This window comes from Clavelina lepadiformis, chromosome 7 (genome assembly GCF_947623445.1).
Source record: "Clavelina lepadiformis chromosome 7, kaClaLepa1.1, whole genome shotgun sequence".
Classification (NCBI taxonomy): domain Eukaryota; kingdom Metazoa; phylum Chordata; class Ascidiacea; order Aplousobranchia; family Clavelinidae; genus Clavelina; species Clavelina lepadiformis.
Genome location: NC_135246.1, coordinates 12048249 through 12067893, shown reverse-complemented (window position 1 = coordinate 12067893; position 19645 = coordinate 12048249). Strand labels below are relative to the sequence as shown.

At 34.7% G+C, this 19645-nt stretch overlaps 2 protein-coding genes across 4 annotated transcripts; one reads left to right on the top strand and one right to left on the bottom strand.

Moving 5' to 3' along the window:
• Positions 1–269: 269 nt before the first annotated feature.
• On the bottom strand, positions 270–8711 carry LOC143466053 (uncharacterized). Its single transcript, XM_076964641.1, has 11 exons — positions 8538–8711; positions 7779–8237; positions 6561–6630; positions 6363–6446; positions 4962–5012; positions 4415–4551; positions 3997–4107; positions 3761–3858; positions 2951–3085; positions 2667–2878; positions 270–2579 (listed from the first exon to the last, which is right to left on the bottom strand). Exons 2-11 carry the CDS (start codon positions 8028–8030, stop codon positions 2083–2085), a joined length of 1647 nt encoding a protein of 548 aa, XP_076820756.1. The 5' UTR covers positions 8031–8237; positions 8538–8711; the 3' UTR covers positions 270–2082.
• A 3561-nt stretch (positions 8712–12272) lies between these two features.
• Positions 12273–19541, top strand: LOC143466054 (abl interactor 1-like). Of its 3 annotated transcripts, XM_076964642.1 has the most exons (12): positions 12273–12484; positions 12782–12949; positions 13134–13243; positions 13631–13774; positions 13917–14014; positions 14683–14787; positions 15622–15699; positions 15843–16002; positions 16372–16418; positions 17117–17242; positions 17708–17848; positions 18205–19541. In XM_076964642.1, exons 1-12 carry the CDS (start codon positions 12368–12370, stop codon positions 18369–18371), a joined length of 1461 nt encoding a protein of 486 aa, XP_076820757.1. In that variant the 5' UTR covers positions 12273–12367; the 3' UTR covers positions 18372–19541. The 3 variants fall into 3 exon arrangements, with proteins under 3 accessions (XP_076820757.1, XP_076820759.1, XP_076820758.1); XM_076964644.1 differs by lacking the exon at positions 17117–17242 and having other exon boundaries at positions 12274–12484; positions 18205–19540; XM_076964643.1 differs by lacking the exon at positions 14683–14787 and having other exon boundaries at positions 12274–12484; positions 18205–19536.
• Positions 19542–19645: the final 104 nt, after the last annotated feature.

Here is a 19645-nt window from a genome sequence, read left to right as displayed (position 1 = left end):
TGACTGCGACCTTTACGTTTGCTGCGTTTTCAGTCAACCCATGTTGAAACAGGTTCCAGATCAATTCAATCCATGTGTGATATAACCAGGACGACCCAACCAGCATATGTGGGCTGAATTGTCCAGGGTTGAGTCGTCCAAGAAATTAAATTAACCAAGCACCAAACAAGCTAAATGTCAGCTTACTGGGATGACAGAGTTCATATATTTTCTTTTTCTTTGTGGTCAATTTAATTGTGGGAGATAATCCACCAGATTCAACAGTCATGTAACTTTGCAAAGCATTTATTTACAATATCATCACATACTGAGCTTACTCTGAAGCATTGTTGGAAAAAGTATCAAGCACAAACCTCATAGTTCTTGGAATAAAGCTGCAGAAACTAACAAATTGAAATGATAACGATATACGTACAATGGTGTAAAAAGACTGTTGCACCAGTAATAGTAAACTTGGCAGTTACAATAGAAATAGACTTTTGCAACAAACAATACAAAACGAGGAAAAATATAGCTGTAAGAAACTTGACTGGTATGTGTTCAGACAGTATCAGCAATGCAGTACACTGAAAAAGAAGACTAAAACATTCTTCGGAAGCTGTTAGAGGTATTCTAAGCAGGAATAATGATAAAAAACTTGGTTTGAGAATAAGGCATTTAAAAACTGAGACCTTTTCATAAAACAAAGAATGTGCAATATTGATACTGCCGCTGGATAAGTTATGGCATGGCAATCTTGAGATTTTTGTAATCTAACGCTGAACGTAATGTTCAAATTTAAGATAGCAGGGTCCCCTTAGAAAAGTAGAGCAAGCATATGACATCACTGCATATATGACAACACAGTGTTCAGAAAGCATTTTGTCCACACCACATAGTCACAATAAAAAGGTAGAAAATAACACTCGTATAGTTAAGCTCTAAACTCACTATCAGCAGCAGAATGTTACTTTCAAACTTCATTTTGCAATGATGTAGGGTATAATTGATACTTATACATACACTTAAATGATGCAAACAAAGTTTTCAAGCCCTAGCCCAAGTCAGAGGGAACCCTGAATGTTAAACCATAACTACTTGAAAAGTTACGAAGATAATTTTCAGTGAAATGATGATTTTAACGATGCTCTCAAACCAAGTAAAACAAACAACCAATATTTACCACAAAAATGAGTTTTTGTCAAAATCATAGCATTGGAAGTTTAGTCTCAACTCTTCCACATTATTTTCACATAACAATTAAACTTAATTTGTAATTGCAGAAAATTGACTGATCATTTATATGATCACTGAGACTGATCAATGAAAGAAACTTACATTTTGATTCGGCATGGCACTGAATTTCATGAAACACTGGTCACTAATATACAACCACAGCATAAACCCTACTATCAGAAAATGAGCAATTGTGAAACTCATACACAAGTTGGAAAATGTAGAATGTTCTTATTCTAAAAGGAATAAACTACAAAGCAAGAGCTGCTATTTTTTTAAACAAAGTTTTCATTTAAATGACTCAGCATAGAATAGCAGTATAGTATATCCTGAGAAGTAAGATATAAATTCAATAGACAGTTTGAATTATATAGGGCGATATGATACTACAAAATAATTTTCACTAGAATGTCTACATAACAGAAATGTTTTGAACTTGTTGGATAGAGCCTATCCATAAGAATCAAGTTGACTAAACCAGTGAAGTTGTTTTACGAATTAACATTAAAGATAATGTAAAAGTGTCCAGATTTATTCACCGCCGACCATTCCACTTCATTATGAAGGTACCTGTATTGTGTAAAATAAAACACAAGGCAAAGAATATACTCAGTATCCACACATTTTGAAACAAAAATTTGAGTTCGGTACATCATGTGTTACTGATTTGCTTGCAAACGACTGCTGAAACAGGCACAGAGATGCAAGTAATGCCTTTGTAGATATATCTAATGCGTGTCAATCCCTCTTTCAAAATCTCTACAAAATGCCGAGGTACATCTCATTAAAACATCATCTTGAACAAATACCCTACACAATATTTGGCTACCAGGTTTGAAAGAAAAAAGTTTGCTTTTAGTGAGTGGATTAATTATTATCAGACTCGAGTGACTCCATTGTTGCTGTTCCTTCCCCATTGTCATCCCCCCAAGAGTAGGATTCTGCATCCATGGAATCTGGAAAACTTTGCTGCACTTTTACTACAGTTGTCTCACTTTCAAAACGCGAGTCTTTGCAGTTATTTACACTAATTTTAGTAGAATTCCTGGTGGTATCTAGATTATTGTCTCCATTCATATTTGCACTGGTGCATGACAAGTGTGAGCTGTTACAAAACTTGTCATTTAGTCGAACTTCTTTATTGCTCTGTAACGACTCTATTGTTTCTAAATGATTGTCAGGGCACAAGTTTTCATTGATGTCAACTGCATCTTCCTTCTTCTGCTTCACAAAACGCCTCCCTTCATTTGTTGCATCTTCATCCAAACTACTGTTGGTGTCATCTTTTCTATGATTATGCTGAGAGGAGCTTCGGTTCTTGAGATTGCGTCGTTTTTTTCTTGCTTCAGTTGTTTGTGGAGATACTGGGAAGGAAATTACAATACAGCTACAGAGTTTAGTTGCTAAAATAATTTTTTCCATTTGAAATCATAAGTAAAGTTATGCTGTACCATGCTCTTCACTTAGAGCATCATCTGCTTCATAGTTTCTTTCTTGATCACTAGACATAAGCTGGGTAACAGGCAATGATTTCAGAGTTGAATCATTCGTAACATGCATCTTCTCTGTGTAGTCACGATTACACTTCAAATCTTCATCATTTAAAACATCCATTGAGTGCACTTCTCCTGTTTTCTCTGTTATATTTACTGGCTCTACACATCTGTAATTACAAGTAAAAATTATAAGTACAAGATTTGGTGAAAGTAAATTGTAAATCAGAGCATTTCCATACCCAGTTGTTGTCTCATTTTCATCATTTGGTGCTTCATATTCATCGTCAGTTGTACGAAAAGTTTCATTTTCAACAAAATCTTCATTTTTGACACTGTCTTCTCCATAGCGAAGGCACATATTTTCTCGAACTAATCTGGATTTCAAAATTGATTTCATAAACAAGCTTCTTAGAAATGTACAACCTACTAAGACACATAAGAGGCTGTGCTACCATTTTAGTAGGGCTACATGAGCATTGCAACAAAATATTTTAAAAGATGGAGACCTTTCCTTTACAAAGCTAAAAACCTTTCACGTAAGTAAATTATATTGGGAATAAGCTTGGCCTACAGGCAGTCTCAACCTTTCTGTAAGGCTTCATTTTGGACCGTATTTCATAAATTTCAACTTTAAATCCATTTCGCTTGAAATCCAATAAATATTTCATTTAGTTAAACTATGTTTAGTGCATTTCAATTAATTCATTAATGGTTACCATATATGCAATTTAACATATTATTAAATATATTAAAATTACTATAATAAACAAGTGATTTACATCACAAACAAAGATGAAGTAATGCTAAAAACAAATTGTTCTTAAAGTCAGGTGCTATGAAATTTGTACTTATACCGGCAAAATAACTGTCTATTTATTGAAACAGATCATGACTTTGTGATCAAACAGCCTTAAGGCCACTGACTAAAGACATCATTACACTTTAAAAGTATTTCTTTAAATATGCTGACAAAAGCAGCTATATTTAGTTTCTGATCAGTGTGCGTTTAAAACAAGAAATTTTCGTTGGTATTTTATTATAATTTTTACCGTGTGTTATCTTTTCTCAGAACTTCCAATTCCTCCTCAATGTTTTGAACTTTAACGCTATAAGAATTGTTGACACCTTTCTCCTCGGCCAGCTTTTCCTGTAGCAAAATAAAAGTTGGAAACATCGGCACATGAGCAACAATTACTCATCGAACAAAGCTTACTCGCTACTCTAATTACAACACCCCAGTACAACAGTTAACCCGGTTTGTGAGCTATTTTCTTTTTATTGACACCTGTAAGTAAGACAAAGTCCTCTCCAGTGATAGATGCTCCTTGACAAGATCATCACGAGACATTGTAGAAAGACTTTCTTCTTGCACACGTTCATAGGCTTCACTAAAATCCTGTTGATAACAACACATGTATGCATCTAATTATTTATTAAATAAACTTACCGACAAGACAACCTATGAGTGAATTAACAACCATACATACATCTTTAATTCAAATCTTCCATAACGATAATAAAATTCTACGTTATGTCTATATAGACTTAAAATGACTCAAGTTGATAATCTGTTTTATTCCTTGGATGTACCAATCTGCACATGCCGATAAGAATTTCGAAATGGGTCAAATATTTTAACCAAACATGTCAGGAACATTTTTCCTTTCCTGCAAAACTATGCTCTGACTGGAAATTGACAATACCTGGGATATAAACTCTGGTGCCATGTGTGGAGAATCTGTGTACTCGGCTTCTAGTAATTCATCCATTTGTCTTGGTGAATCATTACATTGCAATTGTGCTGAATACACCCCAGATGTAGATGATACACTGCTGCAGGCTACAAAGATGGTGCAATAATAATCAGTAAAATTACTATTTTAATACAGGTGTATGGAGAATAAAAAGCACTTTGTATTAACTGCAAGGATAGCAAAACTTAAAGTAAATCAGCATATATATCAACATTAACTGACATTAATTGTAACTAGTAGCAGTTATGTTATCAATTTTACTACATGATTCCCATTAATCACAGACTAGAACTTAACCAAATAGATAAGCCTAACCAAAAAGGGCAATATAAAATGTTAATATTGCGGTTCATTTAGTAATTACTTTAAACAACCTTCAAGTTTTATACAACGAGTGCAAAATAATCGAGAACATAAAAAGTAAAAATCTGTAAGGGAAGTACAATCTTGCATTCACTAAAACTATGCCTGGCAACTAACAAAAAGCAAGACATACCATCATTTCCTGCTGTTTCATTGCAACCATCGTTTCCTTTACAATTAGTGCCTAAATATATTACAATTAAACAAAACTAGTGCAAGAAAATTTAAAATGTTTGGAATTTTTGTTCATAACTGCCCGCTGTAACACTTTATAGATATTAAAATCAACATGCCACACCCACGATTACATCTTACGAAAAAAAGACATATATCACACAATATTAAAGACTTATTAGATAAAAGCAGGCTTCAGCAATAATTAATCTATCTTTAAGTGCACAAATATCTGCAATTAAGTGTTAAAACAGTCATTAGTCATTACGTTATAAACAGGGGTGGCTCGTACAAAGGGGCTGTTGCCCCGCCAGTAAATATTGTTTAAGTCGAAGCAAAAAAAATAACGCATTTTTAGTTTTCGATTCTTCTTTTAAAGTGGTTAATATTTTAGACTTTTTTTCTCTTCTCATTTCTTTTCATTGGAAGCAATTAGGGTTGTGTCCAAAAAGTTTAGGTTTGTTGTTGTCTTGCAACTCGCACTCAGAAAGAAAACTACCTTTTAGCAAGTTGTTTGCAAAATAGCAGCATGCCCTCCTACCTTTCTACTGGTTTGAATTAACCAGTTAATACTGCTGCTACGCTAATAGCTCATAGCTAATTAACCAGCTAATACTGCTGCTATAAGATGCCAAGATATAGATAGAAGATATACTTGGCTATATGCTACTGCATCAGGGCCTTTCATTTGTAGCCTAGGCATATTTTACCGGTTGTTTTAAAGATGCAATAGGTCACGGTAATGTAGGTACTAAGCCTAGAGGGTAGAAGCTGCGCCTGAATAGAGTGGCAAGGTTCATTCCGAACTGGGTTAGCATGAAAGCAGAAAGTACGACCTCCTAAAAATCAAAATTGTTAACTACGAATTATACGGTAGACTGCAACTAAAGCTTCCATTATGTTACCCTGTTCACTTCTGTTCGAAAAGGAGATAGCCATAGGCCTATACATATGTTTTGATTGTAACAGCATGAATAGTTGGTTCTTTGTGATTGCACATGTACTTAGATTTTGCTGTAAATTGCAATTTCAATATTTCATGCAAGCACAATCTGAATTTTTGTGCAGATCTAGCAGTGAATTCGTGGTCAATACTTTTACACCCTTTGTCTGCAAATGCAAAAATAAATCGTTTGAAAATGCCTAGCTGCAGCCTTTCCATTTGTAAATCTGACAGGCCGACACTGCTTGAAATACTGAAACTTTCAAAGATTGGATGTAAAAAGAAACACAAAAAATTTCAATTCTGTCAAGAATTCATTAATTCAACTTTACTTTGAAGATAGGTGGAAACAAAACACTTCAAGCTACAATGAAATACCACAAATGGTTCCTAACAACTGCAGTTTCTTAACATTACCTGCTTCTGTGACAGCATCTTCTTCATATGGATCATGCTCATTCATTATAAACTGTGTGGTATTGTATGGTGCAACCGGTCTCCCTTATATAAATCAATGACAACATAAGCAAATATTTATATATACATACATGAACCAGCATTGCTGATTCCATTTCTTGAAATGCATTCTACATTTTGCATTCATCCAAAGTTTACCTCTATCAATCATTTCATCCCTAATGCGATCTGCCCTCAGTTTTTCTTTTTCCTCCACAGCTTTTTTCTCCTTGAAAATAAAATCAAATTAACATCAAGTTCTTGTAGTATCGTTATCGCTAAACACAAAGTTTTCATCACTCTATCTCACAGTTTTGCAGGACTTTTTTAAATTTTGTTAATTTTTATCTTATGCATTCATCGTAATTACGATATCTTCTTGTCTGTATAAAACTAAAACTTTAAATAGTTAATTCATAGTTTTCGTACTAAACTTAGATATAGCCTTAGAATCAGTATCTTACTATAACCTTCATACTAAACAATATAAAGCTATTTCAATAACACCATTCCGCATATCAAATATCACAATGACCATCTTTGTAGTACCGAAATCACCAAAGTCAAGAAACAACAAAATTAAGAAACAACAACATTTATTAGCTATAACAGATATTAATTATATGTATACACTAGTTCTGGAGACATATTGATACTACAAAATTTATGGAAATTCAACAATCATCAGTGGCTAAGTTTTCAGTAATAAAAAAATAATTTGTGTAAACATTTAAGCTGCAATTGTCAAGGTCTCAGCATGACTGAAAATTATGAGAGTTTTTGACGAGAGTTTATGTGTGCAAAGTCGAGAATTTTAGCATGACGTACTAAACTACTAAAGCCTCAATTCTTTGTTTGTTTTTTATAAATTGGCATTAAATTGACCAGTTTTTCTCTATTTAATTATAAATCAGCATGAAGATAAAAAACTTTGGCATGCTTGATGATAAACCTCTTGCGTGCAGGTGCCACAACCTCCACTAAGGGTTCTTGGCACAACATCGCAACGTATAAAGTAGCTGTTTTTCTAAAATAGCTAGTACGCCAAGTCAGTCATTTCTACTACATTTGTAGTATGATTGCTTTCAGCACACCAACACCAACAATAAATACACCAACAAATCTAACAGCAATTCTAAGGCAGCATATTGGCACATGAACTTTTTGCTCCAAAACTTTTCAGCCTGTTTTTACTGATGATTTCTTGCAAATGGTATTTCAGAACCATGTAAAACAACCCTTTCGTTTATTTTCACTTGAATTTAAAAAAGTAAAGTATGAGGCGAAGAGCACATCATTTATCACAATACCAAACTAAGTTAAAAAGATTAAAAATAACTTGTATTTGCTAAGGTTGGGTACTTGGGTCTCGCCTACCTCCCAAGTCATTTTTGAATACGGCTTCCATTTTCGTTTCTTTTTGGATGGTTTGCGACGATGATGATGCTGTGCATGTTGATGATTATGTCCGCGTTTGCCACCATGGGGCTGCATTGGAGCATCGGGTTTGTCATCATTACTCTGCGGGACTTCCCGCTGCCCATTCCCGGCAAAACGCGTGTCTGTGCTCGAGGTGTCGCAGTCTCCATCAATGCCAGATGGATCCATGCGAATAACTTCGGTAGCCATTAGCCTTAGCGTACAAAATGAATGGTTTTGCAGGTACTTTGTGGATTCTACAATGTAGTCAGTGTTTGTAATTAGGTCAATCTAACTTGTTTTCCGCTACTCTCGTTCACACTAGCCTTCCAACATTTGCTGCAAAATCATTGTCGAATCGCTTCTTGTTGATAATGATATGCTCTAGTAATTTCGAAGTAGGACATGTGTGGTCGACTAACAAAGAAATCACAAATAAAAAATCAAAGTAACTTACCTTGAACAACTAACCGTAAAAGAAACTAAGCAAGATTAAGTTAACAATTTTAAAAAGTTCTTTCATGGAAACTCATGAATTTTGAACTTGTTTTAATTTTAAGACAAAACGTGAATGTACTCAAAACTTAATTTTAATCAAATGAAAATTTTTTCCTCTTTGCTTCTTGTCAACAAGTTTGCTGTTACAATAGGCTTACAACAATTTTATAGCTTGAAAACCACAAATTACTTGTAGCTTTAGTTGCGCTTAGTACTTACGGTATTTCTTGGCTTTTGAGCCCTTCTTGGTTACAACGCTGGGTTAACCAAGGAAAAATGCGACCCGGGTTCGATATGCAGTTGCGCTGTCTTGGTAGTGCCCTTGGCCAAGGAATTTGCGACGCTTATTCAGTGGTCCTGGTGAACAGTTTTAAATTCGGGCAATTCAATATAAAAAAATCAGAAGAGACAGAAAAAAAATGTGGAATCGGAACTTGAACAAACGCTACCTCGATAACCGGACCTCGAGCCAAGGGGACCATTGCAAAGACTTTCCTTAATGCGAGGATAAAAAATATTACACCATACCATTAATTTGTGCCGTTTTTATAGTCATGGTGAACTGGAATCTATTTTCATTTCTTGCATACCGGAACCATTTCAACAACGGCTTGTCACAACATGAAATTCATACTTCCACTTCCGTTTTGTTTCGCTACTGCGCCCTGCCTCAAGATCGGAAATTATTTTGTCTTGATTCTTCAAAAATGAAATCAAAGTTGTTCTTGAGATTTCACAATCTTTCGCAAATTTCGCCACTGTTGTACCATTTTTGCTTTTGAACTGACTAACAATGTCGTACTTTTTCCATAATGTGATAATGTGATAATCTTTTATTCGACATTCTTATGCTACACAATACGCTCTGCTTAAACTGACTACAGTCGCAACAACGTCCGAGTTTAAAACGCAATTCAGTGTAGAGCTAGTTTTGACTTATTGTGAGTTTTGACCTTACCTCGATGGTACAACAATTTGGAAAACATATACGTCAGAATTCAGATGTCAAAACTTAGCCAAGATAGTGCAACTTTTGGAAGTCATCAACCGAATGAACAGAAGAAAGATTTATGTGGTTAGAAAAAGGTTATGTAACCACATAAATAAGCGATGCATTCCATTTTCAATAAAAGAAAAACAACATAAAATAGAGAAGCGAAAAAGAGGAACGCGAAAAGTAACTTAAGAAATCAGAGAGGCGATTTATGCCAGAAAGAATCAATAATTTTGCGAATCTACAACATTAATTTTTATACAGTGAACCGAGTGTATTCAAGGCAAACGAGAATACCTCGATTATATTATTGGGCGACTGGAAGCTGTAAATAAAAGTGGTGTTCTATTTGCTGCTGTGGTGTTCATTTCTTTGCAGGCAATCTAATCGATAAGTAGGCTAAGTGTGCGCTAAATTGCATTTACATATTGATATAAAACGGAGTAGTCACATTCCTTGGGGAGAAGAGAGACACTCATCAGCCGACTAAGACGATAGCCAAACCAAAACAGCTGTCCTGTCCAATATGCAAATTTGTGGACACTGCTGAAGTCGTAATAAGTCATAGTGACATCATAATTACGTCAGATATGATTAGGCAACCTAAACCGTCATATGATAACGTCATAAAGTGGTCAGAGAAAAGTGAAAAGAGTGAAAAGAATAACTACAACTGTCACTATAAACGAACAAAATGCTCTGGGGCAGGGGGTCCGTGAGTGCAATGGAAATTGGCAGAATTAGATAACAATAGCCTATTCAATTATTTTCACGTGGTAATCGTAGTTTTGCAAAATTATTGGTTAGTTCGGGTCAGTCTTAAAATTTAGGGGTTCTTAAGCTTGATAAAATAATTTTTAGAAAGGGGTCCGTGACTAAAAAAAGGTTGGGAACCACTGCTCTGGGGGATCAGAAAAGAGGTCGATATAGGCGAGCTAGAAATGAATGTATGTAAAAGATAGGAATTTCGCCGGGACCAACGAAAAAGTGTCGATATAGGCGAATTCTACTGTATGTAGCGTTGCTATAATTGAAATTAGTCCATTGACCACAGTCATTTGTGCAAAACCACCGGTATCGACTAGTACACAAGCAATTAAAATCATCCTAGTGGTCCAAGCGAACCAGTATATTATTTTAGTAGGAGACATCCCTATTTTTCATGAATTCTTGTTAACCTAACTTAAATGTTATAACATAGTAACCTAAATGGTAAATCTAACCTAAATCTTCCTTTCAATCTAAATTGAACTTCAACATCACTTAAACGCTAATTAGCTTAAACCAACTTTTTACGTTCCCGTCCCATTCTCCTAACATAACCTCCTATCTTTAACTATGAGCTGGTGTGACCTACTTACAATGAGAACCAGTAGTCACTCTATTCGGAAAATTTAAAAGACTACGTAGTGTTTGTAATAAAATTCTCTCTAATGAAAGCAGGAAATGAACGTTACGCTTGTGCAGAATCTTTCGGGATTATTTTGATGTAGGCTAAACATGGCTACGTGTTCTCGTTGTGAACTTGCTAGGCTATAAGCTATTCATGGAAAAGTCAGAACTTAAACCACTCAGACAAACCTTTTTAAGACAATAGATATATAGTGGTTAAACTAGCCTACTTGACACATCGTATAGCTTATTGATGTACTTGAAAGAGTGAACTTTTCATTTTATGACATTGAGCATGCCTCAGATAGCCTTACTGGGATGAATGACTGGACAGCTGGATGAGATTTTTTTTCCCATTTATTACCAAATAATGATAGACTGCTGACTGTCAAGCGGCCATTTTGGTTTAGGGCTCTAATGCAAAAATTGCACAAACACAAATATTAGACCCCTAACTACTTTACTCAAATAAACGAATTGTGACATCATTTAGTTGTCTTGTTGTGTATTTCTGCACAAGACTCCCAATTTTGTTCATACATTTATTTTGACATCTTTTCACCACAAATTTTGTTCATCAATCATTTGTATAGTTTATAGGCTACCATACATTAATTTATTTTTAAATAAAAGGGAAACCTGAGTGGACTCACGTTCAATTGTTTTGCTAAGCGCAGGTTTTCCACTCAGTCTATACTTCAACAGCACACATTCAAAATTCTTCTGTGTGAATGCCATCTTTTTTACCACACTGTCTATAATGGGAGGTGTGGCACACACACGCATGAAATTCGTCAATGTGCATGCCAAATTTTTGCACGTTCACATCGATTTAAAAAAAACATACCAATTTTCCAATTTAATATAAATATACAAAGAATCGATTCTTCTGTGCATGCCGTTACACTAAATATTTGTATCTTTGCACACACGATTTTTCGTTGAATAATTGCTATACTTCCAATCCGTTTTGTCACTTATTGGCTTAGGATATCCATTGATGCATTGCAGAATATCTGTTTTCTATAATTGTATGTCTTAGGTTGTACTTGCCCAGTGCAGCAGACATATCTGACCCTTCATTAATTTGTAATCAGGCAGTGTTCTGACTCACTAACCAAGGTTTACTGATTCTTGCTGCATAAATTATACTACTCATCGAAGGTATTTGTTGGTTTGCCATTCCACACTAAGGCATCAAAATAAAAATCCACGTCATTAATGTGAAACATCAAAGTGTAATTACTGAAAAACTTGCATACTCCATCTAGCATTTCATGCTTAGTTACTCTACATAAAACTATACACTGACTATGTTGTTTCAAATATTAATTCTCTCAACTAGCATCTTCCGTTTTAGTGATGGTAGAGTATTATTGTCCTCTCAATAAAACTTCAGTAAAGCTGTTGGTAAATTTTAATGCGTTTGTGCACATGTGACTCGTCGGTATGCGCACAAATTTACATGTAATATAATTATATACTAACAAAATAAGTTTGGCAGTTTGAATGCCAAATTACAACCATCGATTTGATGCATTTTATTCAACTGCTGTGTTTTTTTGTGACTGATACTCTTGTCTTACAGTTTTCATTCCATTTATAAGCAATGTTGTAAAACTTACTGATTGACTGCATATTTTAAGCACATATAGTAATCGTCATGGCGGAACTCCAAATGCTTCTTGAACAAGAAATTCCTGGTGGAAGGAAGGCATTAATTGACAGTCACAATAATTTACAGAAGGTTGCGTCATACTGTGCACAACATTACATTGATGTAAGATAGTTCATTTGTAACATTGATCAGAAGCAGCAAAACTTCCATGGAAAATATTACTACATATTATAATAATTTAAACAAAGCTATATACATGTCATTCAAGCCTTGATTTGCTGATATTTTGCTTCAAAAGATGTGGAGATATATACTACTATCATAATTATATAATCATTGACTTAGAAATATGAAATTAAAATTTCAGAGAGTGTTCTTTGTTTTGTGTGCGTCTGTCCTTGCTGCTTCACTGCTTAGAATTTCACAAACTTTCCATGTTTATCACATGAAAATTTGCAGGAACCAAATAAAAAAAATGCACTGGAAGAAACTAAAAACTTCACCACTCAATCCCTTGCTTCAGTTGCATATCAGATTAATACATTAGCAAGCAACATGTTACAAATGTTAGATATTCAGACAACACAGCTAGCCAGCATGGATTCAGCAATTAATAACATTGCACAGGTAACTTTTAAGCTTGAATTTTTTATGTTTTCGGTGGGTGCTGCTGTGCAAAAGTTAATTCAGAATTTCTTGTTTCATTTCATTAGGAATTTCTTGTTTCAATAGTTAAAATGTATAGCTGGTTTAAAAAACGAAAATCATGAAAACTTCTGCTGTTTTATGGTATTCTGTGTTACTTTTGCAGACTGTTGATATCCACAAAGAAAAGGTTGCTCGTCGAGAAATTGGTTTACTCACCACCAACAAAATTATCACAAGATCACATCAGATTGTTGCACCAAGTACCCCAGACAGGTCATTTTTGATGTTATTCTGGTTTAATGCTGGTTACCTAAACTTATATAATATTCACGTTTGTAACTAACTGGCTGTAAAACATTTGTTTGTAATTGCCAGGACATTATGGTTTTATACATTTACGATAGCTGAACAATATTGTGCAACTATATTTCTTATTTAAGACATTTCATTACTGAAAATTCAGTTCAACTTTCTGGAAAAAATACAATTTAAACATGTATTTCACCCGCAGCTTGGAAGATGTGATTAATGTACTGGTGTTTAAAATGAGGTCTTTATTCCAGAAAATTACTTTGGAATAATAAATTTTAACACAATTTCAATAATAATTATCCTGTGATTAATTGCCTAAAAACTTAATCTCTGTTTAAATTACTACAGGGCAGTGAAATATGTGAGAAAACCAATTGATTACACAGAACTGGATGACGTTGGTCATGGTGTGAAACTAAATGCTCAGCCCAACACAGGCACAGCCAGAAGACCATCAGCGGCCAAGAAATCCCCCACATCATCTGTTGATGGGTAGATGCATATTTTCAATTATTTATTCATAAGAAAACATCTTGCTTGTAACTTAATAGGCCCTATTTTCTAGCTGCAGCATAGTACTTGTATTGTATGTCAAAGCTAGTCCAAAGGAACAACTTTTTTATTTTAATTACAGCGGTTCAAAGCGCGATAGCTTAAAGAGTAATGTGAGCGTTAACTATGGAACTCTTCGTGCTGTTAAAGGTCCAACAGTACCACAAGATTACAACCAGAGTATGTATATTTCTATCGGAGTGTTATTATTTCCTGGTGTGGCGTTTTGATAATTTCTTTGTGGATTTTGTAATTGAATTTGACTACTATTGAACTCACATATGTTGACATTGTTGGATTTGTGTTTTTTCTTTCTAATGCACTTATTTTAATATAATTATATCCAACATTCCTATTACTGGTTTTAACAGAATTAATTCATGGTGTGCATACTTTACTTAGCTAATTATTTAAATTTCCTGGTTGGTAACATTTTACATGGAAATATTACCCTGACTTATAATTAAAAGCTTTACAGATTTTTTATACATTTTCATTTATATTTATACATTTCTTGAAATTGTGCAAAAATATGTCATGTTGTTATTCCTGTTTTTATGTATCAACCTAAACGATGTGTTTTTGGTTGAGATGGATTTAACTGGAGTTAACTTGATAGTGCTCTGACCACTTAAGATACCTCCTGCTTGCATGTATCGGTACCTAACATACAGTACTTCCTTGTTTGCCATGTAATGCTAAATATAAAAACATCTATTCCATACTAATCATGGTGATTTTAAAATGTTAATTTTTTGTGATTATTCAGCCGCAATATTGCTTTATTTTGCTAACAATACCTACCTACTTTGAAATTTGTTTTTGGCATGCTGCATGTGATCTTTTAGGTCGGCGGTTGCCTCCTATGTTTCGAACTCGAACAAATTCAAATAGTAGTTCGGGATCAGGTACTGCTAGCCAGAACTCAAGTCTTGGCTATATACCTGGAATAGGTAAGCTAATTTGTTGTTTGTAGAAAAAAGGGAAATCGTGTTTAAAAGAATGTTGAGGTTGTATGTACAATACAGTAGATCCATAAATGCAATAATTTGACTGTTTGAGTGCACACTTCAAGTATATACAGTAGAACTTGCCTAGTTCGGTTTTGTATGTACTTTTTTACATTTTCATCGGTTGTAACAGAATTGTGTGCAATGTTTGTCTAGTTAGGCGTTTTGTCATGAACGATGCCTAAATGTGGGCATGTAAGTAATGTATGATATAAAACAATTACAATCATGAACACATTTTAATTGTGTGAATGTGCAAGTGTGTAGTAAATGCTTTTTGACTGTGAGAATGAGCATGTTCTTAAACAGTATACAGAATGCTTGGACCTATTTTTATTGTGTGTATTGTGCTTATTTGTGTGTTATTACCTGTTTGCATATTTTGGGAGTTCACCTAATTCGGCACTTATGAATTTCTCTAGAGGCGGCTAATTAGCCAAATCCAACTTTATTTTTAAGAAGGTTTTTGTATTTTTGGAGCTTGGCTTTAATGTTGCTTTTATTTAATACCCTGCATGACTTGAATGCAATCATTAACACATTTTGTAATGTCCTGTCAAAGGTGTCACACTGCAAATGTGTGCGATGCCATAAGCACTTAAATGTCTTTCAACGTTAATAGTGGTTGGTGTTATCTAAAATCTATCTTTCCATTTTAAAACTTAAGTAACTATCTTCTTTTTGAAAGTTTTAAAGTTGTTTTTGAAACTTGAAACAAACAAACACTCTTTATAATAGACGATTCAGTGCAATACTTTTACAAGGTTTATAATATAGGTTCTGCCCCACTTGGAGCTACATTAACTGCCCCACAAGCCCCAGTAAATGCTCCACCACCACCACCAACTGTACCATGTAAGTTTTCACTTAAACGTTTATCATAGTTAAGATGATAGAAAAGACCAACATGACAAAAAGTGATATATTCTGTTGTTCCAGTAGGTTTTTCTATCAACAACGACTGTAACAGGAATGTCTGAAAAAATTCTTGTTTATAGCTTCTCCACCAAATCAGTCTATGCCTCCTCCTCCCTCTATGATGTCACCTCAAATGGCTCCTCCACCCCCACCACCGCCTCCTGTTGTTGCACCTGTCCCGTCAGCATCCACAGACTCTAGTGGAGGTTACAGCACCCCCAACCTTGGTTTTGATGGAAGGTATGTTGTGGTGTTACGCTTGTTAGAATTGTGATCTTTGGTTAAAAAATGGCGTGATGAAAGTTATTTGATTGCATACTGTAATATTTGTTCAAAGATCCAATCCAAGATAGATAAAGTATTTAAGTTTGCAATCATTCTGGCCAAACATTAACCAATGTTTTAATAAATATGAATGCATTTTTATAATACAGTGCTTTCATTATGCTGTTAAATAAAAGTATTTGTGGCTATTATCGTACAACAATTTCTGCTTTTAAATAAATAATTCCTGCTGTCTGCTACCAAAAAGTATTGAATGTTAGTGCACATTCTACTCAAAAATCCAAAACTAAAGCAGTAACCATATTTAAAACTATGCTTTCACAGGCCACCAGCTGTTGGAGGAACAGCTGAAACATATGCTTCTACATCAGGTAAAATATACACTGGCCATTCAATCGCAGCATATGTCATTGTACTATCAGATATTTAATGTGGACTATATTTAATATAGATATTGCATTAAATTAGGTACAGATTTGTGCCTGCCAGGCATGAATACCATAATGGTTAATATCTATGTGCAGTGGTATCATATCATCAAATGGCATTATTGTCCTGTCCAAATATTTTTATCGATGTAAACATCGCATGGTAGAATATTTCATTTGGATTAACCAGCATGCATTTGTTATTACTGAGTTGACCTAATATGTTTTTTGTTTCTGTTTTACAAAAATCTAATCATTTATTTACAAAACCCAAGTAAACCTACTTGAATAACAAAACAACTTCATAATATTAACAATCAACGTTTTCTCGATGAATGCTACATCAGCCAGCCATTATTTTCTAAAAAGTAGCTCTATAAAAAGTTAGGTTACCACGTCGCCAACCACAAGCCTCATTTGCCAAGATTAACAAATTTATGTTGTGGAAGCTCATTAACTCAAACTCGTTCGTTAAATTACTTGAATTATGCAAAGTTGGTAAGACCGAAGGCATGCATGAGCATGTTGCAGGGACAGGTTTTAAGGTAACTGAAATCTTGCTTCAAGGAGATTTAAGTTAAAGAGCTTTCACTGAACCTCCAGAAGTGTCCATGTAATATCTAAAGTCTTCTTCCCGATAGTCATGGACCTGCCACCTCCTCCTCCAAGCAACTTCATGACTTCGTCTCACCCTCCATATATGGGGGCTGTTGGACGGAATCCAAGCTTGCCTACAACAGGTTTTGCCGCCAGGGTTGCTGGCTCTGGTAAGATTTACACTAGTTGGGTTTAAGGATAGGATGACAAGGGCAGATACAGAGATTGATGTAAATCTAAATCTCGAAATAAACTGGCGGAAACTCAAGAAATCTAGTAACCCTTTACGTTTTCGTCTTCCAGATAATGATTTTATTATTTTGCTATGATGGTTTTAAATGGAATACTGTTATTTTATTTTTTTGCTAAATGATTTTTTTGTTCCTTCCTGAATGTGAACAGGTGTACAACTTTTATTATAAATTTACATACATGTATTATTACCACAAATTTATTTACATGTATTACATACTGCATGCTACTGCAAGTGTTTGGTAAAATAGCATGTTATTGTAGATGTTGTATATGTCTTAATCATCAGTAATTGAATGAAAGTCCACTGACGAGTTTTAAAAACCCCAATTATACTGATAGCAATTTTATTATTGCACACTTAAAAATTTTCTACATAAAAGAGGGAACATCAATTGCTCCCCCTCCCGTTGATGTCCTGCCTCCTCCTCCATCCATGGGAGGAGATTTTCCTCTTCCATACAATGGAGATGCTGCTCTGCGCTCCGACCCCGATTGGGCACCCAGTAATTATATCGAGAAAAGTGAGTGTCAACATTTCTAATAGTTTAGTACCGAATATGAATTACTAGAATAGCTATCAAAGTAATCATTTGCTAACATAATCAACTACAGTGGAACCCCAGTTAACGACCACCCCAAATAGCGAGACTTAAACATGGCCTGGAGTATCTCTTGTTATATTGGAATGTATTACACTCTGTTTTATAACTCGACCATTTGACAACGGCCCATTGATGGTCGAGTTATTGAGATTCTACTGTGCTGCTTAATTGGGACTTGAAACTACATTTTTAAGCATTTTATGCAGCGCTTCTGGCTAATTGCTTTGAATATAATAGAACACAACATTTATCATTTTCAACCCGTTTTATTTAAGTGGTTGTCATTTATGACTACTCGGCTGAAAACGCTGATGAGCTGAACCTCCGTGAAGATCAGGAGGTGTACGTCGTGAAGAAGAACGACGATGGATGGTATGAAGGGGTTCTAGATGGAGTTACGGGACTCTTCCCGGGGAACTACGCAGAACCTGTGACGTCTTGAGTTGTTTTCATCCTATAACAGCTTATATTAGATCACCTCATGATTAATCAACCACCAACTCATCCAAGTAATCCTGCATTAAACTAATCCCCAAAAACTCACTGAATCATATTAAAGTATTAGTGCTTGTCTTGTTTTAGCTTTGTAACTGCCTTAAACTTTTGTGTTCGCTGAATGTATTAGATTTTTTTCGTCACAGACAGGGTTTGATATCGCTTTGGGCAAATTGTACAAGCTAAATTACAGCAGATGAGCTTTTGCTTAAAACTCAAGCATGTGACTTTTTTATTAAACTTATTATTACAAACTCAGTTTAATTGTATCAGTTGCCCTGTCCCATTTTATAAGCGATTTTACCTGATTACTTCTTGCTTGCAGTTATGATTCTGTGTAACATAACTATTGCGACAAATGTCTTCCTTTCGTTTTGCGAACCAGTTTCTGCTTTTCTTTGACTTAGCCCCCTACTGATACCTACTTTTCGCATCTTTTCTTGCGAGCGATCAGACAACTTGATTTTCGTCGCTGGCAAGGAATTGTAAGTGGAAGCATCAATCTTCAACCTAACAGCTGTTCATTGGCTCCAGACAATTTACAAATCAATTTCTTTTCATCAAGCGTTTGTTATTATCACGTTACATTTCGATTCGCTTATTTCATATTTAACAACCTTACTCATTGCATTTGTATAATATAACGCATACAATCAGCTGGTACATAGGTGTGAAAGTTTTTTCAGCAAAATGATGCTGAAATGTTGTCTCGTTTCTTAATGGCTTGTAAATTTTTAAAACCGTTATTGGTAGCGTACAGTTGTTTTTTTCATAACCATCGTCGATGCACCACTCGTATGTTCATGTTCTACTCTTATCTTTGTAATATCCAAAATGTTATGTTATTACTTACTAATCATACTTACTTAGTTCAATAAACAAACAGTTATTCATATTTTAATGAAATTTTGTTTAACAGTGAATAATTTTAACTTATTAAACGAGAATCGTGCTTTTTCCCTCTCTAAATGTGTGTCTGTGTTAAGGTAATTTGTGTTTGGTTGTTTCAAGTAGCGCGCCGACGTATTTTCAACCCTATCGTTTTTATGAATGCGTTTTGTTGCTTGGAGCTTATGCTGGTGCGTTGTGTAAATATATATTGTGAATATAAAGAATGGTATATGGACAATTTTACCATCATGTATTGTAAACATTTGTTGATGAAATTCTCGCCGCTTAATTTCGAGACAGAAAGGATTTCTTTGAATAAGGTTTCAATTT

Coding starts and splice junctions, on each gene's coding strand:
- LOC143466053 (XM_076964641.1), bottom strand. CDS start 8,030: ATGGCTACCGAAGTTATTCGCATGGATCCATCTGGCATTGATGGAGAC. Junction 4,108..4,414: donor CACCAGAGTTTATATCCCAG/GTATTGTCAATT, acceptor TGTTATCAACAG/GATTTTAGTGAAGCCTATGA. Junction 3,086..3,760: donor CTGAGAAAAGATAACACACG/GTAAAAATTATA, acceptor TTTGAAATCCAG/ATTAGTTCGAGAAAATATGT.
- LOC143466054 (XM_076964642.1), top strand. CDS start 12,368: ATGGCGGAACTCCAAATGCTTCTTGAACAAGAAATTCCTGGTGGAAGG. Junction 13,775..13,916: donor CCCACATCATCTGTTGATGG/GTAGATGCATAT, acceptor TTTTAATTACAG/CGGTTCAAAGCGCGATAGCT. Junction 15,700..15,842: donor ACCACCACCAACTGTACCAT/GTAAGTTTTCAC, acceptor TCTTGTTTATAG/CTTCTCCACCAAATCAGTCT.